General features: G+C 44.2%; 1 protein-coding gene and 1 pseudogene across 2 annotated transcripts; both read left to right on the top strand.

The window, feature by feature from the left end:
• The first annotated feature begins 1,352 nt into the window (after positions 1 to 1,352).
• Positions 1,353 to 14,998, top strand: LOC105506864 (melanoma-associated antigen B10). 2 transcript variants are annotated; one of them, XM_011935150.1, is made up of 3 exons: positions 1,353 to 1,430; positions 9,509 to 9,657; positions 13,243 to 14,633. In XM_011935150.1, the coding sequence occupies exon 3, from the start codon at positions 13,292 to 13,294 to the stop codon at positions 14,333 to 14,335; it is 1,044 nt and encodes a 347-aa protein (XP_011790540.1). In that variant the 5' UTR covers positions 1,353 to 1,430; positions 9,509 to 9,657; positions 13,243 to 13,291; the 3' UTR covers positions 14,336 to 14,633. The 2 variants fall into 2 exon arrangements, with proteins under 2 accessions (XP_011790540.1, XP_011790539.1); XM_011935149.1 differs by lacking the exon at positions 1,353 to 1,430 and adding an exon at positions 1,909 to 1,953 and having other exon boundaries at positions 13,243 to 14,998.
• On the top strand, positions 3,512 to 4,907 carry LOC105506877 (annotated as a pseudogene).
• Positions 14,999 to 23,754: the final 8,756 nt, after the last annotated feature.

Below are 23,754 nucleotides of genomic sequence, written 5' to 3' on the forward strand. Positions count from 1 at the left end.
TTCAATGGAAAAAAAAAAGTCTGCATCCATGAAATGTAAAGAAAATACAACATTAGGAAAAACTGCCTAAAATATTCCCACACTAACAGATTAGATTATTATTTTATTTTATTTTATTTTATTTTTTATTTTATTTTATTTTATTTTGAGATGGGTCTTGCTCTGTCGCCCAGACTGGAGCAACCTCGACCTCCTTAGACTCAAGAGATCCTTGGGCTTCAGCCTCCAGAGTGGCTGGGACTACAGGTGCATGCCACCTTGCCCGTCTAATTTTTTTTTTTAATTTTTTATAGTGACTGACTCCCACTATGTTGCCCAGGATGGTGTCGATCTCTTGGGCTCCAGCAATCGTCATGTGTCAGCCTCCCGAGTAGCTGTGCTCGGCCACTAGATTTTTTTTAATGGGCATTTGATCATGTACTGAGGTACAGAAAAATTTTTCAAAACAAAAGTTCAACACAAATGCCTGATAACATTCCACAAACTAACATCAGAAGATAATTTTCATTTCCTAAAACCTATGGCAAACTTAAATGTGAAATGCTAAATGTTGGACGCATTCTCATTAAAGCAAGGAACCAGACATAAATGTATGCTGAATACATGGCCAGAGGATAAGACTATAAAAACAAATGTAACTTGGAAATATTTAATAAAAATAGAAATTATTTGATGAAAATGTGATCATTTTAGAAAATCCAAAGGAAAAACCACACCCGATCCAAATGAATAAATGACTTCTGAAAAGTGGTGTATAAATCACTGTAGCAAAATCAAAAACCTTGCCGCACAAAGCAGTAGTATTAGAACATGCATATAACATATTTGGTGGAACAAATGAGATCACAATTAAAATGAATTTCACTGCACAATACAATGCAATGTTAGATAAAGTCAAGAGATCTGGGTCTCAAAAAACTGTGTACACCTGTGGCTTCTCTATTGAAAGTAGATCCTTTAGAACAGAAAGTTCCTAATGTCTACATTTGGCCAGTGAAGAGACCCCATGGTCATAATGCACTTACTCTGACATCTCAGAATCTGTCTTGGGCACCCTACCTTTTTGCTGCAGCCTCTCTTCTCCCGTCAACGCTGGTACGCAAACCCATTGTCCGTAAGGGTTTATGTTGCGGAACTGTCCAGAGCTTGTTTGGTGGTTTTTTCCCTAAGGAGCTTTTAGTCAATGAACTAGGAACGAAAATACGAATCTACTTCCGAGAGGAGGACTTAATATTACTACTACTCCATAACAAAGAGGGCGCCACAGAAAACACACGCCACACCGCCCTTGCTGGCAGCCCTGCGGGCCGTGGGCAGGATGCCTGGATGTCACGTACACTTCCTCTTCTGCCGTCCGTGGGAGGTGAGGTCTTGCAGTGCGGCGATTGGCATCTGGTCAGCAGAGGAAGGCATCCAGGTCCTGCGAGGAGGTAAGGCAAAGTCATTGAATAACATTTGAGGGGACCTCCTACCGCAAAAGAAAGAACGCCATGCCGTCCGGCCTCGGCCTTAAGCCGCAAAAGCCCCGGGCAGGGATCCTCTTAGGTACCGCACTCTGCATTATTTTTCTGGAGAGTCAGGGAAGTGATAGCATTGGACTAAGGTGTTGGCATCAAGCCACCCGAGATTGGGGTCTTAGAACCCTCCAGGAGTCAATAAAGGGTGATTATTTCCCTGAGGAGCCTTTAATGAATGAACCAGGAGTGAAAATATGGATTTACTTCCGAGAGGAGGACTTAATATTACTACTACTCCATAACAAAGGGGGCGCCACAGAAAGTTGCGCCACAGAAAGCCACACCAGGCCGCCCTTGCTGGCAGCCCTTTGGGCCGTGGGCAGGATGCCCGGATGTCATACACACTTCCGCTTCTGCCGTCTGTGGGAGGTGAGGCCTTGCATCGAGGCGGTTGGTATCTGGTCAGCAGAGGAAGGCATCCAGGTCCTGCCAGTAGGTAAGGCAAAGACATTGAATAACGTTTGAGGGGACCCCCTACCACAAAAGAAAGAACGCCATGCCGTCCGGCCTCGGCCTTAAGCCGCAAAAGCCCCGGGCAGGGATCCTCTTAGGTACCGCACTCTGCATTATTCTTCTGGAGAGTCAGGGAAGTGATAGCATTGGACTAAGGTGTTGGTATCAAGCCACCCGAGATTAGGGTCTTAGAACCCTCCAGGAGTCAATAAAGGGTGAGTTCCGTAAAACTCCCTTTCTGCCATAGCGGACGGGTGCCCACAGAACTCAGCCTCTGCTCTCAGGCCTGGGTGATCCTAAGTAGGAGTAGCTGGAATTTCCACCTTTAACCTCTCAGGGAGGTGAAGGTATTGGACCACGGTGTCTGCCTCGGGCAGCAGGGGAAGGAGTCCTATGCTCTGCCACGTGTTAATGAAATGCCCCAGTGTGGGCTGTGGGGGAAGCTAGCTTCCCATAAATACGGCGGCCTTACAGAATCCTGCCCTTCCTGTAAGTTCTGGGAGATCCCTGGCGTGGCTGTAAGGCCCCCGTGACCCCTCGCTTTATATTCTGGTGGTGGTCCTGGGGAAGGGTACAAACTAAGGCTAGCACATTCAGGTCAGCAGTGGGAGGAGTCTTCGGGGGTAACCAGGAGTTTAGTTTAGAACCCGGAGCAAAGACTGAGGGGACTTTCTTCCCCAGTACAAAGGGGACCCAACAGAATACCACTACTATGAGCCTTGGTAGCCTTTCAGCATGACTCTCAGGCTAAGGTATCCCTCATTTTATCCTTAGTGGTCACAGGATGATGAGGACATAGATTTGACAGGGCAGTCGGTGGCAGGTCATTAGAGGGAGGTGACTCAGGCCCTTATAGAAGTCAAAGTGAGGACTGATGGGGCTAGGCACTGCCTCTGTGGTCAGCCTTGTGAAGCCCTGGGCAGATTTGTCGTTCTGAATGCACCCCACCCCCTCCCTCCAACTGCATACTCTGGGATATCAGGTGAAAGAGGGCCTTTCTCTGATTGGTATAGGCCTCAAGTCCTCAGAGGGGAAGGTATGAGGCTGTCAAGGTGAGGAGTCATTAGGAGGAACCTGAATTTCCAGAAGAAAAGAGGATTCATAGAGCCCTAAGATTGCTGTCATTCCTGATAGGGGGGTCCCTGGGGAAGATACATCTGAGGCCTCCCTAATATCTTTATCAGGAGTGTCAGGGATGTGAAGGCCTTGCTTGGACGGGGTAGGTTTCAGGTAAGCAAAAGGAGGGCAATCAGACCCTCCAAGAAGCAAAAGTAAAGACTGAGTGAGACTGAAAACTAATTACCTCAAGATAAAGAGGGTCTCACCGATCTCTACATTGCTGCCATTCTACAATGTCCTGTACAATATGTGTATTATTATTATTATGAAATAGTATTAATAGGACATATGCCAGATTTGCAGCAAATGTGGTCACATGAGATTCCTCCTCAGTTCCTTGTCTGGGGAGTCAAGGATGTGAGCGCTTTGAAATGAGGGAGTCAGCATCAAAACAGTTAAGCAGTGAGATAACAGGTCCTGCCAGAAGTCAAGGTAATGGCCCTGAATGTGAACTGAAAGAAACATCATCTACCCCAGAAAAAAAGGAAGCTCCATAGAGTCTGGACCTGCCAGTCACTGTATCAGTCCCAGTAAGATGCAAGTAAGACTGGCAGGCTTCAGTCTAGTTACTTCCACTGATTCCTCAGGGGAAGGGCCCATCAGAGAAGAGTAGCCTCATAGGATCCTTGAACCGTGCTCTCAAAGAAACCTACAGAAACAACTTCCATAAAGTCAAAGTGATATCTTCCTGCTGGAGGATCACACCATCTTTCCTTGAGGTCACTTCATCACCTGCCATCTGTCTCACACTACTACTTATCTCTGAGCAGAGTCATCATGGCTCAGGGTCAGAAAAGTAAGCTCTGTGCCCATGAGAAATGCTGCCAGGCTCGAGAAGAGCCCAAGGATGTGGAAGGTGCTCAAGTCACTGTAGCAGAGGAAGAAGAGTCCCTCACTTCATCTCCTCATTTCAAAGATAGTCCTGAGAGGTCATCTGCTGTCAAAACACCCAGCAATGAGCAAGAGCCTGGGAGAGCTCTAGCCACCACCACTGCTGCAGCTGTTTCATGCACAGCATCTAATGAAGGCATCGACAGCCAAGTTGAGGAAAGGTCAAATGCCTCACAGGCCCAGGCTACCACTGGGCAGTGGCCCAGAGGCCCTATAGATAAGAAGATTGCTGTGTTAATGCATTACCTGCTGTACAAGTATCAAATGCAAGAGCCTGTTACAAAGGCAAATACGCTGAAAAATGTAATCCAGACGTACAAGAGCCACTTCCCTGAGATGCTGAGGAGAGCTTCTGATCACCTGGAGTTGGTCTTTGGCCTTGACGTGAAAGAAGTGGATCCCAACAAGAGCGTCTATGTCCTTGTCAACAAATTAGAATTAGGCCATGATACAAGACTGAATCCTAACAGAAGTTTGCCCAAGACTGGCCTGCTGATGACCATCCTGAGTGTAATCTTCAGCCAGGGGAATTGTGCCCCTGAAGAGGAAGTCTGGAAGGTGCTAAATATGATGGGGGTATACTAGAGGCAGGAGCACTTCATCTGTGGAGAGCCCAGGAACCTCCTCACCAAAGATTTAGTGCAAGAGCAGTAGCTGGAGTATCGGGAAGTGCCCAACAGCAGTTCTCCAAGCTATGAATTCCTGTGGGGTCCACGAGCTTTTGCTGAAACCAGCAAAATGAAAGTCCTAGAGTTTTTGGCCAAGATCCATAGTACAGTCCCCAGTGCCCTCCCATTCCATTATGAAGAGGCTTTGAAAAATGTGGAAGAGAGATCCCAAGCCAGAATTGCAGCCAGGACCTGTACTGCTGCCATGGCCAGTGCGCATTCCAAGGCCATGTCCAGCAGCCTTGCCTGCCCCAAGTGAAGGCTGAGGAAAATGCTTTACTGTGTTTTTGAAGAGGACAGTCAGTGTTTCACTAGTGGAGGGTTGGCTGTGTCTCGTTATAACACAGTACATAACATGTTCTGGGTAACTTGGATATTTGTTTAAACGTTGTTCGTTTTAATAGAAGGTTAAAGTAGCTTAAGAATCCAAGATTATTAGTGATAATAAGTCATACATTTATTGATATTTGTGAGGTTTTAGAGTAGAGTTTTACTATTTTATAGAAAAAAAAACAGGAAAAGTTCCATCCTATTTAGTGATCTCCAACAAGATAACATAGTAGTGGATTAGTAATTTCCTTGGAAATATTTTTTTAAAAAGCAGTAAAATAGTTGGAATGAAGAAATAGAGGGAAAATGTAAAAGATGATAAATGCTTGCATTCCCTTATGTTTAGTCTGTTCTGTAAAATTAAGAGATAGATACTTAGATATTATTAGTTTATTCAATAATGTAGGAGAAGCTACATCATAATAAAACTGACTTCTTGCACACTGGCTCACTTATTTCTCAAACATTACTTGGGCATTTGTTCTTTGGAGGGAAGGCACCATGCTGGTACTGGGAATGTCAGGATAAATAAGACCCAAGCGCGCGCACTGAATTTTAGAGTCTAAGAGCAGCTGTCATGTAAGGAAGATGGTGAGATATACCCTAAGTAAAGGATGAATAAGAGAAGGTGGGAAGATCCAGATCAGAGCAGTCAAGTGAAAGTATCCTGAGGCAAGTGGGTTTGGGGCCTTAGGAAACTGCAAACCCTTCAGTGTCAGTCAATTTTGTTAGTCTGGATGGTGGGTTGGTTGAGGCTGTGGGAGTAGTGAGCAGGGGCCAGATCCTCAAAAAGACTAATGCCTGGAATGAAGAACTGCTTTTAGCAGTTATTTTGAGGTAATAGATAAACCAGAAGTAATTGTAAGACGGGAATGGAAGGTCTTGCATCCTTTTCCAGTGTCGTTTTTCCAGTGCAGTTGGGCACAGTCCACAAACTATGTTTTATGCACATCAGCTCCAGGGACCTTCTGAGAAACAAGAGTGATATTACTTGACATGAATGTGCTCAAAAGCCATTGTGTGTCATTATTTGCTCTGGCCTGGGGAAACAAAGCCCACTAAACTCACTTAATTAAAAGGGCTTTTTAAAAAAATTGTACTTTAGGTTCCTGGATACATGTGCAGAATGTGCAGGTTTGTTACATAGGTACACGTGTGCCATGGTGGTTTGCTGCACCTATTGACCCATCATCTAGGTTCCCTCTTCCTGCCCCTCACACCCCAACAGGACCTGGTGTGTGTTGTTCCTAAAAGGGCATTTTTATTAGGTTGTCTTTAGTATCATTTGGCAAACTCAAGTGAGGGCTAGATTTTTGATATGAGTGAAAGAAATGAAAATAGGGGTGGTTTGGATGGAAGGATAGTTGAAGGGATGGAAGGAATTAGTCTTTGACATAAATTATAGGAGTCTTAAATTGAATCCAACTGTGGAGGACTACCCCACACCCGCAATAAATAAGAAATCCTCATATTTGCATAGTAAATAACTGAGTTTTACTTGCTAAGCGGCATTTTTGGCTGATTTGTGTGCTGTATCATAGAATGCTGCATATTTTCAGACATCTGTTGCTTTAAAAACAATCACAGAGATTTTAATAGGACCTGGGGTCAAACTAATAATAGTAACAAATGCTAGTTATTAAATATGCAATAAATTCTAGGCACTGTGCCTGGAGTTTTCATACATTGCATATAACCCAGAAATCCTACAAGGCAAGGCTTATCACGATCACTTCACGTAAAGCCTGAGCCTCATAGAGCTTTGCAATTTTCCTGACTTTATGTGGTTCATAAGTGTCAAAATTAGAACCATAGTCTGAATTTGTTTAGAACCCACATTGTTCCACTCCTTCCTGCATGAAGCAGATGTTCTGTCTTTTAATTCATTTCTCTTCTCACTACTGCACCGTCTCTCTAGGCAATAAAAAGAAGGAACCTGGGGCCAGTGTACTAAATCCAGATATAATAAATAATGGAGAAAATGAGAATTGAACACCATTTGGGGACTGCCTGTGGGCCTCATTTTCGTAGGGCCCATCCACCCCTAGCTCCAGGGTTCTTTGGGAGCTGATTTTGCCCAGGTGCTGGCACATGGGACCAGATCCAGCACTTCCCAAATTACACTGTTCTTTCCTTGAGTCAGCCCCTGTGAGTCCTTGTGCCCAAATCTGGATCCTTACCTGCTGTCCAGCTCTTCCCTGCTTCCTTCCATGAAGGCTGCACCCTGCTCCCTATGGGAAAGGAAGCCCAGAATAACCTTCCTTCCTTTCTCCTGACTCAGAGCATTCCAACTCCCTGCAGATGTCCTCTGTTTTGTCACATTGCTCACTTGGAACTTCTCTGATAACAGCCCCTTCCATGTAATTGTTTACTTTGGCAGTGAACACTACATGCCTACTCATCTGCTCTGGGTAATTTCGCCACACTCAAGATTTTTTCCGAGTCTACCTGTGAGTCAAGTCAGAAAGATAACTCTGAAGTTAGAGAGGAGGTTTAGAAAGCAGATGAAGTTAGAGAGGAGAATGTAATCTGGTGACTTATTTGAGACTAGCACTGAATCCATACACTAATAAGTGAACTTAACTGAATGGTAAAGTATCAAAGCCTCTGTCTCAAGTGGTGGATAAGGAAAGACCTAGGAAATGACTGTGTATCAACCATGTCCAGAAATTGGATTCCTATAAATCCTGGTATACTAGGAGCATATAGTAGATTTCTGTGCTGACATAACAAATGCCATACAGTAAGACACTTTAAATAACATATTGATTATAACACCCTTCTGTAGGTGAGAAGTATGGGTTGGTTCTGCTGGTTTCTTTGCTCGGGGTTACACAGGCCCAAATCAAGCTGTCAAAGCCTGATAATAAGTGTGTCTTATTGGGACACACTGTGAAGAATCCCATTTCAGGCTTATTCAGGTCATTCTATTAGGAACCCAGTTCTTTGTGGTTGTAAGAAGAGTGAGGAGTAAGTCTTCTTTCTGGCTATCAGTTGGAGCTGCTATATTTTCTCCAGGCCTGTCTCTGGTCTTTGCATGTGGGCCTCTACTTTTGAGTCAGACTTGGGACATTGAACCTGTCTCATTCTTGGAATTTCTCTAACTTCTCTCTCTGCCTTCAGATGGAGAAACATCTCTGCTTGTAAGGGCTCATATAATTAGATTTGGCCCATGTAGGCAATCCAGTGTAATCTCCCTATTTTCAGGTTGGTTTCATAATTTTAATTATATTTGCAAAGTGCCTTTGGCCATGTAACATAACATATTCATGGGTTTCGGGAATGAGGATACGTGAAGCTTCGTGGAGCAATTATTCAGTCTCCCACAGAGGTAGAATATGTCTCTCTGGCAGACATGCCAGCTTTGATAAGAAAAGAAAAAACATAATTCGCTATCATTCTCTTGATTCTTGTCTGTATCTGCCCCAAGGGAAAATCCTGGTTTTTCATTGCACCTAAGGGCACCTGTACATGTGCTTAGGTGTACATGTTCATCAGGTGGTGGGTAGCAGAGACTCACAAGTTATGTTTTCATCAAAAGAAAGAAGAAATTTTTCAGTCTCTTGAGATCATAGAGGTCATTGAAAAGGTCAGTGCAGAAAGGTGTTATTGAGTGCAGCGGGGTGAACCCTCCTTGCTGAGATTTACAGGATTGTTTTGAAAATTAGTGTGATTCTGGATTTGAAATTACCTGTCACATATAGACACTAGGAAATGTTGTTTAGCAAAGATATTTGATATTCTCAGAAACTCCTCCAAGACTTAAGAAGGCTGTTGTCGTAACAGATTTATATTAGTAGCTTTTATTGAGCATGTACTATTGTAATAGTTAATTGGACAGACTGCAAGTGCTCATCCACTTTGTGTCTTGCTTTCCATCCTTGGTTCATATGGAGATTACATTGCCAGTCCACTTGTAGTTTGGAAAGGTCATGTGACTACCCCCCCTTCACACTGAAATATGAATAATAGCATGCTTTTCCCTTTCAGATCAAAGTGTTTGAGAGCCAGTGTGCCACCTCCATGATTTCTCTTCCATGCTGAGATATGGAGCCACAGTATAGAAGCAGCATGGATCCCTGGGACACCTGACAACAAAAAACCCCTATTAATTCATGTCAAAATTTATTTGCATAAGAGATAAACTTTTAGTGTGTTAAGCCATTCAGATTTCAGCCTTTTCCCATTGCATCTCATACATACTTTTTCTGTGTAATACACAACTACTAATTCCATTGTTATTATTGATTAAATATTTTAACTACCAAGAAAATAGTGCATGTATTCTTGTTGCCAAAAATTCTAATACGGATAAATCAAAATTTCACTTCATTACTATGTCCCTCCAAAATTCAATCCCTCCTCAAATGTAACCACATTTTTTAAATCCTGCATGTAGTATTTTTAAATGTATTATAGGCTTTTTCTTATATACATGTGCAACAAAAATACACTGTGAGGGTTTTTTTGTTTGTTTTGTTTGCTCTTTTTTCTTCTTAATTTTTATTTACTTATTTATTTTTTTTTTAGAGACGGTGCCTCGCTCTGTTGCCCAGACTGGAGTACAGTGGTGTGATCATAACTCAGTACAGCCTAGAAGTCCTGAACTCAAGCAATCCTCCCGCCTCAGCCTTTCAAGTAGCTAGGAGTACAGTTGGGAGCCACCGTGCCTGGTCATTGTGAGTTTTAAATATACATTGATAACTGTTTACATATTGCTCCACAATATGCACCTAAGGATAACTGTTTACATATTGCTCCACGATATGCCTTAGAATTTTGATATTTCAATAACACATTTCTTTTTACTTTGAGAAGAAAGGATTTACTCGGAATGACAAGGTTCTAGGAAATGTACCTTAACAAGAAAACCTCAATTAGTAAAGGACATTAAGAAAACCAGGCACTAGAACAATTTCCAGAATCCACAAAAGAGATCATAAGCTGAATAAAGTCCAGAGAATTCAGGGCATGAGGTAGTCAGGGATCTGTATCCAGAGTTCAGCCATGGGGTAGCAATGGGACCAGAAGGAGTAAAGGTGAGGAAACTGGTGGTGTCTTGGACAACTTTTCTGAATAGGCTTGGCAATCTCTGAATCATCATTACCAGCATGAAGTTGTAGGCTGAGCTGTCCAGAGGCATGCTCTGCTAGAGTCTTCCCTTCCCACTGCTCAGGCAGAGTGTGGCTTGCTCCCATGCATCACCCAGTTATAATATTAATTGATTCTGGGAGAGCTACATCTCTTCACTACTCTGGTGGTTCATTGCACCCTTTCCAGTGTAGCAGGGTTGAGAGTTGTCTTGATGCCTGATAAGAAAGAGTGTATGTGGCCCTTGGGTATGTGGCCCCTTGAGTATGTGGCCCTCCCACCACTGAGGTTGCAGCTGTGCAAATGGATGTGATTGATGATTAATGACAGTTAAAACAGGGCAAGTAGTACCAATGAGTAGTGGTACTTCAAGTACCACTTGTAGTGTAGATTCAAGGAGGGGGGAATTGGAGGAGGGATTTCCTGAGACTAACTACCTCACTGACTCTGTAACTAAAAGGCTGAGTGTGCATATGTCTTTAAAAAAGGATCCAGATATTATCCCCAGCTCCAAATACTTCCTACCATCACTGACTTCTTTGCAGAACAGAGAGTGGATTTTTTGTTGCTGTGTCTGGTGGCCTTTGTTGCCACCAAACACTGTAGTAGGGTGCTGGTTTTCAAGGCAAGTATTTCCAGAGTAGATGGAGAACCATTGTAGATGCTGCAGTTCCTTATTGAATTGACTACAGGTAACAAGTATAGGTTGAGTCCAAATCTCTATCTTCATTACTGTTATAACCCTGACTTGATTCGAATCAACTGAAAATTTTTATAAAGGTGATTCTGCACTAGCCATTTGCAAAGTTATCAGATGATCTGTAGTAAAATTTACATCACTTCTCACTGTGAGAAAGGGGCATTGGGCCAGGTGTCATTCTCAGATCCACAGAGGGAGGAGTCCCAGACTCTAAAAGGAATAAAAATGAAGACCCTGATGAAGTTTTGAAAGAGTCACCCACTCCATAACAGACTGCTCGACCACCCCTGCTGTTAACGTTTCTAAGCCAATGCCTCAATGTTAGGCCCAGAAGCCTCCTCAGTTCACCCTCTGTAGTCCAGGGATATAGGACTGTGGGGTGAGGTGGTTGGGGACAAGGCTTTTTTTTTTAAAGCCAAATAACTCAGATCAGGAGGAGGAGGAGTCCTAGGCCCCCCGGAGTCAATGAAAGACCACTATGCAACTTCTGTCAGAATTCCCCATTCCCACAAAACACAAGCCACCCCCTTACTTCTAAGAGCTGCACCCCTGCTCTCTTAGGTCCCATATGGGGGTGGCTAGAATTGGCTTCCCCAACTTCTGACTCTAACTTCTCAGAAGAATGAAGGCATTAGTCTGGGCAGGGTAGCCTCAAATCAGCAGAAAAGAGAGTTCCAGAGATTTCCAGGTCCTGTCAGGAGTTAAGTTAACGACCTTAAGTGAGATCTGAGGACACTATTTATACCAGAAGAGAGAAGGGCCAACAGAATCCCAGCCCTGTGTAAGCCCTGGGAGGCCCTGGACAGGGATCCTCTGATGTAGTGCCCTTTGAATTCCCAGGATCCTGGGAGGTGACAGCATTGAACCACGCTTTGGCATCAGACCAGTAGAGAGCAGGGTTCCAGACCTTCCAATAGTGATGGTGAAGACCCTAATATTTGAGGCAACTATTCACACCAGATCAGAAGGGCCCCACAACATCTAGGCTCCTGCTGTCAGGCCTGAGAAGCCCATGAATGGAGTGGCCAGATATAACATTCTCTGAGTTCCACCTCTGGAGTTTTAGGGAAGTTAAAAAACTGGTGCCAGAAGGAGGTGTTAAATCAGCAGAAGGAGGAGTCCCAGGCCCTCCTAGGAGTTAAGATAAAAACCCTTTGTGAGGTGTAAGGGTAATAGCCATGCTCTTGCTGTTAGTGGTAGACAACCTTGGGCAAAAAAACCTCTTATATAGCACCCTCTGAATTCCCTCGTTGGAAATTCAAGGAGAGGACAGCATTGGACCAAGGTTACGGCCTCAGGCCAGCAGATGGAAGAGTCCCAGGCCCCAACAGAAGTAAAGGTGAGGAAACTGAGTGAGATCAGAAGGAACCACCCACCACAAAAGAGAGGGGTTCATAACAGAGTCTGCCCCTGCTCTCAGCCCAGGGAGGCCCCAGGTGGGAGTAGCTATTGTGACAATTTCTGAATTCCATTACTGCTTTCTCAAAGAAGTGAAGAGGTTTAGGTTGTCAGAGGAGCTATTTCCAGGCCTTGCCAAAAGGGAATACAAGGATCTTGAGTGAAGTTTGAGGGGGACTTCCACTCCAAAAGACTGGGGCCCCATGGATTCATGACAGGTCCAGGACAGGGCCTGATGAAGCACCCTCTGAATTCTGGTGAGAACTCAGGGAGAGGAGGGCACTGGACCAGAGTGCCAGCTTCTGGTCAGCAGAGGAGGAGTCCCAAGCCCTAAGAAGACTAAAAAGAATCCAGAGTTCTGAGGGAGCCATCCACCCCAGATCAAAAGGGGACAGCACAGAGTTCCATCTGTGCTGTCAACCCTGAGGGACTGTGGGGTAGATATGTTAGGCTGACTTTATCCTTTCGTAACTCAGAGATCTGAGGGCCTTGCTCTGAGGGGATAGGTCTCAGGTCATCACAGGGTGAAGTTCCAGGCCCTAGTAGAAGCCAAGGTGAAAACCCTGAGTGAAGAATGAGAACACTAAGGATCTCAGAATACAGAAGGTCCCTCAGAGTTTTTCTGTTGTAGTCATCCTAGATGTCCTCAGGCAGGTGTGGTCAGATGAGTTTCTCTTTCAGTTTCTCTACCAGGGTAGCAGGGAAATGAGGGGACTGAAATGAGGGGTCAGTCAAGTAGAGGGATCCCCGAACCTGCCAGTAATCAAGAGGACAGTTCTGAATGTGAACTGAGAAAAGAGTCCCTACCCAAGAACAAAGGGGCCTCCACAAAGCCTGGACCTGCCAGGCCTGGCTGTCATCACCCAGTAAACCCCAGGCAGGTCTGGCAAGTGGCAACCTAAAACATACCCTAGTTATTTCACAGAATACTCAGGGGGCAGGGAAATCAAAGAATAGGGGCCTTGTTTTTCCTTGAGTAATACACCAAGAAAACTTGCAGAGGTGGCCATCAATAAAGCTAAAATTGTATCTCTCTGCTGAATGGGCACATCCCATTTCATCTTCTCTCCTCCAGGTCACGGGATCACCTGCCCTTTTGGCTGCTGCACCTGAACGAAGTCATCATGCCTCGAGGTCAGAAGAGTAAACTCCGTGCCAGGGAAAAACGCCGTCAGGCCCAAGGAGGGCTGGAAGATTTGATGGATGCTCTGGCCATTTTAGAAGAGGAGGAAGAATATCCCCCCTCCCCCTCTTCTTGTTTGAAGGATGTTTCCCAGAGTTCACTTGATGGGACAGCCAACAATCCCCATGGACTTTGGGAAGCCCTATCCATCAGCCCATCTGCTACAGCTGCTTCACACACAAGACATACCGAAGGAGTCAACGACCAAATGGAAGAAAGGCCAAGATGCACACAAGATCTAGCAGCCACTGATAACTTTCTCAGAGGCCCTGTAGATGAGAAAGTAATTATGTTGGTGCATTACTTGCTGTACAAGTACCAAATGAAAGAGCCCATTACAAAGACAGATATGCTGAGAAATGTAACCCATATGTGCAAGAGCCAGTTCCCCGTAATCCTGAGGAGAGCTTCTGAGCACCTGGAGCTGATCTTTGGTCTTGACCTGAAGGAAGTGGAGCCTAATAAGCACATCTATGTCCTGATCAACAAATTAGATCTAGACTGTGATGCAAGACTGAGTGATGAAACAAGCGTGCCCAAGACTGGCCTGCTGATGACTGTGCTGGGTATTATCTTCACAAAGGGTAATTGTGCTGCTGAGGAGGAAGTCTGGAAAGTGTTTAATATGATGGGATTATATGATGGAATTGAGCACTTCATTTTTGGGGAGCCCAGGAAGTTCCTTACCAAAGATTTGGTGAAAGAAAATTACCTGGAGTACCAGCAAGTGCCCAACAGTGATCCTCCACGCTATCAATTCCTATGGGGCCCAAGAGCCCATGCCGAAACCAGCAAGATGAAAGTTCTTGAGTTTTTGGCCAAGGTAAATAATACAGTTCCCAGTGAATTATCAACCTGGTATACAGAGGCTTTGCAAGATGAGGAAGAGAGAGCCAGAGCCAGAGTTGCAGCCAAGGCTCGCATTAGTACCATGGCCGGTGCACGTTCCAAGGTTAAGTCCAGCAACTCCTCCCAACTGCAGTAAAGTCTGAGGCAGATTCTTCACTTTGTGTTTGAAAAGAAATCCACATTCTGAGCTGGGGGAGGTCAGGGTGGGACTGGAGACAACAAGGTGAATAACATGTTTGTGTTAATGTTCTATGTGATGACTTGGAATTTTTTAAAGATGATGTTCCTTTAATAGATGGTTAAAGTAGCTTCAGTATCTAAGTTTGTGAATGACATTGCTCAAATTTTTCTGTATGTGAGATTAAGAGTAAGCGATGTATTGCTTTATAAGTCAATTTGGGAAACTCTCCATTTATTTAGTGATCAAAACATGATATGGTAGTAAATTGGGCATTTCCTAATTCAATGTGAAATAATTTAGGAGTGTAATAAATGGGATCAAGAAATAGAGAAAGGAGGGCCAGGTGTGGTGGCTCACACCTGTAATCCCAGCACTTTGGGAAGCCGAGGCAGGCAGATCATGAGGTCAGGAGATCGAGACCATCTTGGCTAACACAGTGAAACCCTGTCTCTACTAAAAATACAAAAAATTAGCCAGGCGTGGTGGCGGGCTCCTATAGTCCCATCTACTCAGGAGGCTGAGGCAGGAAAATGACGTGAACCCGGGAGGCGGAGCTTGCAGTGAGCTGAGATCACGACACTGCACTCCAGCCTGGGTGACAGAGTGAGACTCCATCTCAAAAACAAAGAAAAGAAAAATAGAGAAAAGAGTAAAAGATGGCTAATTATTACATTCCCTATTGACTTTTATTCTGTTGTTATGTAAAATTAAGATATATATGCCAGGATATGCTTACATTATTCAAGAATATATAATTACATTGTAATAAATTAGGCCTTTTGCCCACTGGTTCATTTATTCCTCAAACATTAATTGAGCATCTGCTCTTTGGAAGGCCTTGTGCTAGGATGTCAGGATAAGGAAGATCTACCTGTGCCCACTGGATTTTAGAATCTAGGGGTAGATATTACATAAGGAATATGGTGAGATACCTACTAAGACCTAAAGGACAAGTCAAAGAAAGTGAGAATGTAGGGGGAGGGTTATCTAGATGAGAGCATCAAATGTAAATATCTTAAGGCAAGTGGGATTGGAGGTTTGGGAAATTGAAAGTCTTTCAGTGTGAATCAGTTGTGTGTTTTTTTTTTTTTCCTCACTCTTGTCACCCAGGCTGAAGTGCAGTGATGGGATCACAACTCACTGCAGCCTCAACTTCCTGGGCTCAGGTGATTCTCCTACCTCAGCCTCCTGAGTAGCTGAGACTACACGTGCACGCCATTGTGCCTGGTTAATGTTTTACATTTTTAGTAGAGATAGGGTTTCGCCATGTGGCCCAGGTTTTTCTCCAACTCCTGGACTAAAGCAATCTCCCTGCCTCTGCCTCCCAAAGTGCTGGGATTACAGGTGTGAGCCACTGTGCTTGGTTGGTCAGATGAGGCTCTGAGAGTGGTGAGCAGTGGCCATCCTCTCTGAAGACATGTTCAGGGTTGAAAGACTAAGGTCTGGAATGGACAAGTAATTATAGCAGTTGCTTGGGCTCATGGATAAACCAGAAAGAAATCTTCACCTGGGGCAGGAATGAAAGGTTTCCTGTGCTTTCCTAACTCCAGTGCAATTGATCACAAACCATGTGTTCTATGCACATCATCTCCAGCGAGTTTCTGAGAAAAATACTGTCTTAACATGGGATGCTCAGAAGCCACTTTACTGGCACTCTTTGCTCTGGCCTGGGAAAGACAGAGCCTGTGTTATTTTATTTTGTGTTGCTATAATAGAATGCCAGAGACTGGGTTACTTTTAAGGAAAATAATTTTTTTCACAGTAGTGGAGGCTGGGAAGTTCCAAGATCAAGGCGTTTGGTGGCATCAAGGGAGGGATGTCTTGCTGGGCCATCCCATGGCAGAAAGTGAGGTAGTAAGAAAGGGAAAGCGAGAGAAAAAGGGACCAAACATACTTTTTGAAACAAACCCACTCTTGTGATAAAGGTATTAATCCATTTATAAGGGCAGATCTCTCACAGCCTGATTACTTCTCATCAGGCCCTACCTCATGATACTGTTGGATTGGGGATTAAGTGTCTAACACTTGCTTTTTTGGGAGACACATTCATATCATGGCAGAGTCCATTCCATTAATAGGGTGTTTAGACTAGGTTATCTTGAGTGTAATTTGGCAAACTCAAAGCAAGGGATAGGTGTTTTGATGGGAGTGAATGAGGAAGTCCTTGACACATTTTCTAGGAGCATCTAGTTGAGCTGCATCTAGCTGGGGAAGATTCTGCCAACACACAATATAAAAAATGTATATTCTCAAAAAGTTTTTTATCAAGTAAGTAACGTTCTCTTGGTAAGAAGCATTTTGATTGATTTGGTTTTCCATGTCCTAGAGGGCTGCATATTAACATCTCCAGGATGAAAAATAAATTAAAAATTTCCAAGAGGGGAAGGTTGGTAGTGTTAGCAATCTAAAACATAATAGAAACAACTGTTAGTTATCAAAAACCCAGTACACACTAACACTGTGCCAGCTGCCCTACACAGATAACTTACATTCTAAAAGTCAGACTTCACAAGGTATATGCTAGCCAAAGAACAAAATGACTTCATCAAGCCCACTTCACAAAGAACTTGAGGCTCATAGAATTTTCAAGTTCACATATAAGTGACAAGGCTGAGTTGAGACCTCCTGGTCTGAATTCCTCTACAGCCCACACTATTCCACTCCTCTCAGCCTGAAGCAGATCTTAGGCCTATTAATTCATTTCACTTCTCACTACTCCACAATGTCTCTCAGACAAAGAAAAGAAAGACCCTGTTGCCAAAGCACTAAAAGCAGGCCCTAAAATGGAAGGTAGAATGAGAATGAGACACAATCTGGGACTGTCTGTGGGGTTCATTGGCCTGGAGTCCTCCCACCTTTAGCCCAGATTGTTCTGGAGCTGACTCTGCCCTGGTCCCTTCACATGGATTCAGTCCAGCACTTTCCCACATTACTGTGCCCTTCCCCTGGGTCTTCCCCACTGTGCCGTTCTGTCTGAACTGGAACTGACCTGCTGGCCAGCTTTACTGTGTCCTTCTCTGGAGCCTGCACTTGCTCCAGAGGAATAGACAGCCCAGACTTACCTACCTTCTCCTGGACATAGAGACTTCCAACTCCCTAGAAGCCCCACCCCTCACCTTGGATTCCCCCTAACAGCAACAGCCCATTCTATGTAATTGTTCACTTCAAATAGTGAAGCTTAGACACCTATTCAAACCTGGGTGCCTCCACCACACTCAAAGTGCTTTCAAATCTGCTGGTGAGGAGAGTTTGATTTGTGATAGAATCAACTGATACTTTATCCTGAAGCAGAGCTATAATCCTGAAGTAGAGAAGAGGTTTTAGAAAGCAGGTGAGATTAGAAAAAGAAGAGGTTTTAATCTGGTGACTTTTTGAGTGTTGCTACTGAATCTATACACTGATGAATGAGCTCAACTAAGCGCCAAAACTCAAAGCTTCCCTCCTAGGTGTTCAATGAAGAAAGACCAAGGAAATAACTGTGTAGCAACCATCTGAAGAGAGTGAATTCTTACAAATTCTGTAGTCTTTCCAGAAAGTTGTAATAGTTTTCTATGGTAGCTGTAACAAATTACCACAAATGTAGTGGTTTACAACAGCACACGTTTATTATCTTTGTAGGGTTTATTGTCTGCATTTCTGTACATGTGAAGGATGGAATGGTTCTGCTAGATTCTGTGCTCAAATTTTCACAAGGTTCAAATCAAACTTTCAGCTGGCAGTCTTCTTATGAGACTCTGAGAAGATTCTTCTTCTGAATTCATTCAGGTTGTTGACAGAATCCAGTTCTTTGTGGTAATAAGATTGAGGTCCTGTTTCCTAGCTGACCGTCAGCTGGAGCTGGCAGGCCTCTCTCCAGTCCTTGAATGTGGGCTCATACATTTTGAGTCAACACTTGTAGGTTGAATTCTTCTCGCACTTGTAATCTCTCTAACTTCCCCCCTGCTGCATCTCTCTTCTGCCTCCAGCCAGAGAAAGTTCTCTGCTTGTGAATTCTCATGTCATGATATCAGACTTACCTGAATAACCTAGTGTAATATTTTTATTTTAAGTTCAGTTACATAACCTTAATGCTTCTGCAAAGTGCCTTTGGTCATATAACAAAGCACATTCATTTTTCAAGGATAAGGGTATAACCATCTTTGTGGAGCAATTATTCAGCCTACTATTGATGTAGACAATGTGTCTTTGGCAGTGCTTTGATAAGAAAAGAATAAAATTAATTCACCATAATTCTCCTGACTTTTGTTTCTATCTGCCCCAGGGGAAAATCCTACTTTTCAGTGTGTGTAAAGACACACTGCACAAGTGTTTAGGTGTGTTAATCAGGTGGTAGCAGAAACTCCCAAGGTATTATTTAGACCATGCACTAAAAGGAAGAATAACATCCTCCATAGTTTGAGATTATTGCAAAGGTCAGTAGAGAAAGGTACTATTTAGTGATGAGAGACAAAGGATCATCCTTGCTGAGATTTTCATGGCTCTTTAGAAAATTGGTGTGATCCTACATTTGAAAATAACTGTCACATGGTACACACTAGAAAAATTTCCCAAATTGCAAGGCAATTTTGGCCTTCTTAGAAACTTTTCCAAGAATAGAGATTGTTGTCAAAACAAAGTTTCGTATTTGCTTTTTATTGAGCATCTAATAGGTAATAGATTGTGGAAGAGACTCCAAGTTTCCATCCACTTGTTTTGCTGTCCTTTCTGGGCACATGGGGAGACTGTATTCCCCAGTCCATTTGTTGTTAGGGCCACTGAAATATAAACAGAAGCTATGTTTGTCATTTTCAGGCCAAGGCATTTGAGAGTCAATATGTCAGTTCTATGCTTTCTGTTCTATTCAGCAGCAAACGTGGAGCTCTCATGATGAAATGTGGTGCCACGTGATGGAAGTAGCCTGGATTCCTGGGTCCTCTGACAGTGAAGACACCCTGTTAACTCACATCAGATTTTATGCGTGTGAAAATTAACTTTTGTTGTGCTAAGACTTTAGAATTTCAGGCTTCTTCCATTACATCCACTAGCAGTGACTATTAGAATATTGCACAGTTCCTATTTCCGTTGTTAGTTTTACTCAAATATATTAATTACTCAAATATTCTTGATGCTTAAGAAAATTCTAACACTATGGATAAATCACAATTCTGCTCCCTTACTCTGTTCCTCCAAAATCTATTCCCTACCAGAAGTAACCACCATTAAAAACCTTGACTCTTTTATTTTTATGTATATTCTAGGCTTTTTTCTTACATACATGTGGTAGGAAAATACATTGTGAACTTTTAACATGTATATATACTGATGTACATTTTGTTGTACCTGTTGCATTTGTCACTAAATAAAATGGATGCAGGAACTTTCCATGAGAGCACGTATAGATCCACCTCACTGTCTAAGCTACTACCAAGAATTTCAAAGGACATATGTATCATAATTAACAATTCTTCTACTGATGGATGTATAAGGTGTTTTCCATTTATTGCTATGACTAATAAGATTGAAATAAACATTACTGAACATGACTTCTTGGGTAAATGTAGATGTTTTATTACAGGAAAGATGTAGAAAAGTATAAATTCAGTTAAAGTGTAAAGAATGTGATTGTCAATTTTTTTGAATACTACTAAACTTTCATTCCAAAAATGTTGTATACTCTCACGGGTGTTTTATTTGATAAATTTTAAACTTGGGGTAAATGTTTAGCCAAGTTGTATTGTTTCACTGCTATTTCAATTTTAATTTCCATTTTCTAAGTAGATTGAACAGAAAATGAACTTAATCCCTCATCCCAAGTGAGACATCGGTAGTGATGTCTTGAGCACTGAGATTTCTCTGGGCATTTGCTTTAAAATTCTCATATGTCAAGAAAACATTTGTCTTCACTTTGAGAAGAAATAACTTGGTTAGTATGACCAGGGTTCAGAAAATGTGCCCTGACAGAAAAACCTCAGTTAGTGAAGAACATCAAGAAAACCGGGAACTAGAACAATTTCCAGAACCCATGAGAGAGATCACAAGCTAAACCAAGTCCAGAGAACTCAGGGTAGGGAGTGGTCAGGGATCTGTATCCAGAGTTCAGCATGGGATAGCAATGGGACCAGAAGGAGTGAAGGTGAGGCAACTGGTGGTGTGTTGGACAACTTTTATGAATAGGCTTGGCAATCTCTGAATCATTACCAGCATGAAATTGTAGGGTGATCTGAGTGGGCAGATCTGCTGGATGAAAGGCCAAGAGGCATGCTCTATTAGACTTTCCCCTTCCCACTTCTCAGGCAGGGTATGACTTACTCCCTTGCATCACCTAGTGATTATATTAATTGATTCTAGGAAAGCTCTCTTCACTACTATGGTGGTTCAGTGCACCCCTTCCAGTGAGAATAAGAAAGATTGTATCTTGTAAGGGAAGCTACAATCTCTTATCAGTCATCAAGGCAGCTCTCAACCCTGCTACAAGTGGATGGGAAGCTGTACAAGTGGGTGGGATTGGCGATTAGACAGTTAAAACAGGGCGAGTAGTACCAATAAGTAGTGGCACAGAGTGTGTCACTGCAAGGAAAAAGAAACTGGAGGGGGAGTTCTCTGAGACTTCACTGCCTCTATAAGTAAAAGGTTGAATGTGGACATGTCTTGAAAAAGGATCCACATATTATCCCTAGCTCAGATTGCCTCTCACTTTTCCTGCCTTCTTTTTACACCAGAAGAAATATATCCTTCAGCTGTGTTTGGTGGCCTTTTCCCACCAGATACCAAGTGGTATAGGGGGCTGATCTGCTATGCAAACATTTCCAGGGTGAATGGAGAAGCAGTGTAAATGATGTTAAATTCACTGAGGGTGACAAGTATATGTGAGACACAAAGATATCTCTTTATTATTGTAATTACCCCAACCTGAATAAATGGAAAACAAACAAATACTTTCTGTACCAGCCACTCTCAAAATGTCATCACCTGGGCCAGGCAAGGTGACTCACACCTGTAATACTAGCACCTTGGGAAGCGGAGGTGGGCAGATCCCCTGAGGTCAGGAGCTCGAGACTGGCCAGGCCAACATGGTGAAACCCCATATCTACAAAAATACAAAAATTGGCCGGGCGTGCTGGCGCCTGCCTGTAATCCCAGCCACTCGGCAGGCTGAGGCGGGAAAATCACTTGAACCCTGGAGGAGGAGGTTGCGGTGAGCCGAGATCACGCCACTGCGCCCAGCCTGGATGACACAGCGAGACTCCGTCTCAAAACAAAACAAAACAAAGAAGAAAGTCCCTGATCTGTAGTAAATGTAATAAAATCTAAAACTGTGAAGTGAAAACCGTGGATCGCTGTGTCAGATCCAGGCCAGTAGAAGGAGGAATCCTAAACCTAACAGAAGTAAAGGCGAGGATTCTGTGTATATTTCTGAGGAAACTGCCCTCTGAAAACAGACTGACAGCACAGTGGCTGGCTTCTGCTGTCAGTTCTGGGAGGCTCTGGTATGGCTGTGAGGCTCAGGAACCCCTTCACTTAGCCTTCTGGAAACGAGGGTGATGTGAGTAAGACGCTGGTTTTAAGGCTGGTTAACTTGGTAACCAGAAGGCGACCTGGCCTGGAGTCACTAAAAAGCCCCTACGTGAGTTGTAAGGGAACTGCGCAACACAGAACAGTTATCAACCCCACAGGGCCTAGCCCCAGTGCCAGCCCCGGAAACCCCCAAATAATCTTTCCCGGAAGTGTTTGCACCCCGATATCCGGCGGTGAGGTCGCAGGAAGTGAAAGCGTCTGAGAGCGCTGGTGTCCAGTCGCCTGAGGGAGGAGTTCCAGACTGTGGCTGAAATTAAGTAAGGACCCTGAGTTAGGTGTAGGGCACCACTCACTCCAGACTAAAGGGGCTCTGAGAGAATTCCGCCCCTGCTTTCAGCTCCGATAGAGCCCAGACAGGAATCTCTGATGTAGCGACCCCCGAATACCTTTTAAATAGTCCCTGAGGAGACTGCGCGGGTGAGGGTGTCTGACTGAGGAGACTGCGCGGGTGAGGGTGTCTGACTGAGGAGACTGCGCGGGTGAGGGTGTCTGACTGAGGAGACTGGGCGGGTGAGGGTATTGGACTAGAGGGTGGGCTTCAGACCAGCAGAGGGAGAGTTCCCAGGCCCTAACAGGAATAAAGGCAAAGACCCTGAAAGAACGGCAATAAAGGGCTTCCCCCTTTCCGCCAGGTTTTCAGAACAGAGGGGCCTCGCAAATTCCAGCCCTTGCGGTCAACCTTGGGAAGGCCCCAGATGGGGGCGGAAGGACCTGAGTCACACGGACTTTCTCCTGTGGTGTTTGAGGGAAGTGTTGGGGTGAGGGCGGGTAGCATCACTCACGTCATTCGAGGGAGGAGCTTTGAGCTCTGCCTAGAATTAAGGTAAAGAGCCGGTGTTAGGTGTGAGGGGACCACCCACCCCAGACTAGAGGGGCTCCCAGAGAGTTATTCCCCTACTTTCAGCTCTGATAGAACAAAGACAGGAATCGTGGGATGTAGCGACCTCTGAGTACCTTCTAAATGCCCCCCGAGGAGACTGAGCCAGTGAGGATATTGGACCAGGGTGCGGGCTTCAGACCAGCAGAGGGCGAGTTCCCAGGCTCTAATAGGAGTGAAGGGGAAGACCCTGAATGAGGTCTGAGCAGACCTCCGAAGCCCTGAGCACAGAGGTTTCTCACAGAGCCCTGGCCATGCTCAGTCCTGAAAAGCTAAGGTGAATGAAGGTAGATTGATGCAAGGAACCCTGACTTCTGCCTCTGGTATCTCAGGAAAGTGAATGCCTTGGAATGGGAGCAGAGTGATGTCAAGTCAGTAGCAGGATGATTCCCAGACCCTGTTAGGGGTTAAAGTGAGAATATTGAGTGAGGTCTCAGGGAACCACCCACCCCTAACAAAGGGAGCTTCACAAAGCCCCACCCCTGCTGTCAGCCCAGAGAGGCTTTGGGCAAGGCCCTCCCTCACATTATACTTGTGAGGGGCTAGGTGGGAGGGTGGTCAGGGACATGAGGTCTTTAGTCTGAGAGGGGCAGTTTGGTGGCATTAGAGGGAAGAGACCCATAGTCTTCTGGAAGTCTGTGTGTGGACACTAAGCAAGGACTGAAAGAACTACCCACCCCAGAACAGTAGGGGGTCACAGAGCCCTATTCAGACCTTCACACCTGAGTGAACCTGGATCAGATATATTAGGCTGTGGTCTGCCAAATATTCTCATTAGGGCTTTCAAGGATATGAAGGCTTTGCTCAGAGGAGATCGCTCTAAGGTCAGCAGAGGGAGGAGTCCCAGGCCTTAGCAAAAGCAAAGGTGAAATCACTAAGTGAGGACTGAGAACACTAATTACCCCAGGATAGAGAGTCCCACAGAGCTTGGCCTGTGCTTTCA

Source organism: Colobus angolensis, unplaced genomic scaffold (genome assembly GCF_000951035.1).
Source record: "Colobus angolensis palliatus isolate OR3802 unplaced genomic scaffold, Cang.pa_1.0 Scaffold140, whole genome shotgun sequence".
NCBI lineage: Eukaryota > Metazoa > Chordata > Mammalia > Primates > Cercopithecidae > Colobus > Colobus angolensis.

Coding starts and splice junctions, on each gene's coding strand:
- LOC105506864 (XM_011935150.1), top strand. CDS start 13,292: ATGCCTCGAGGTCAGAAGAGTAAACTCCGTGCCAGGGAAAAACGCCGT.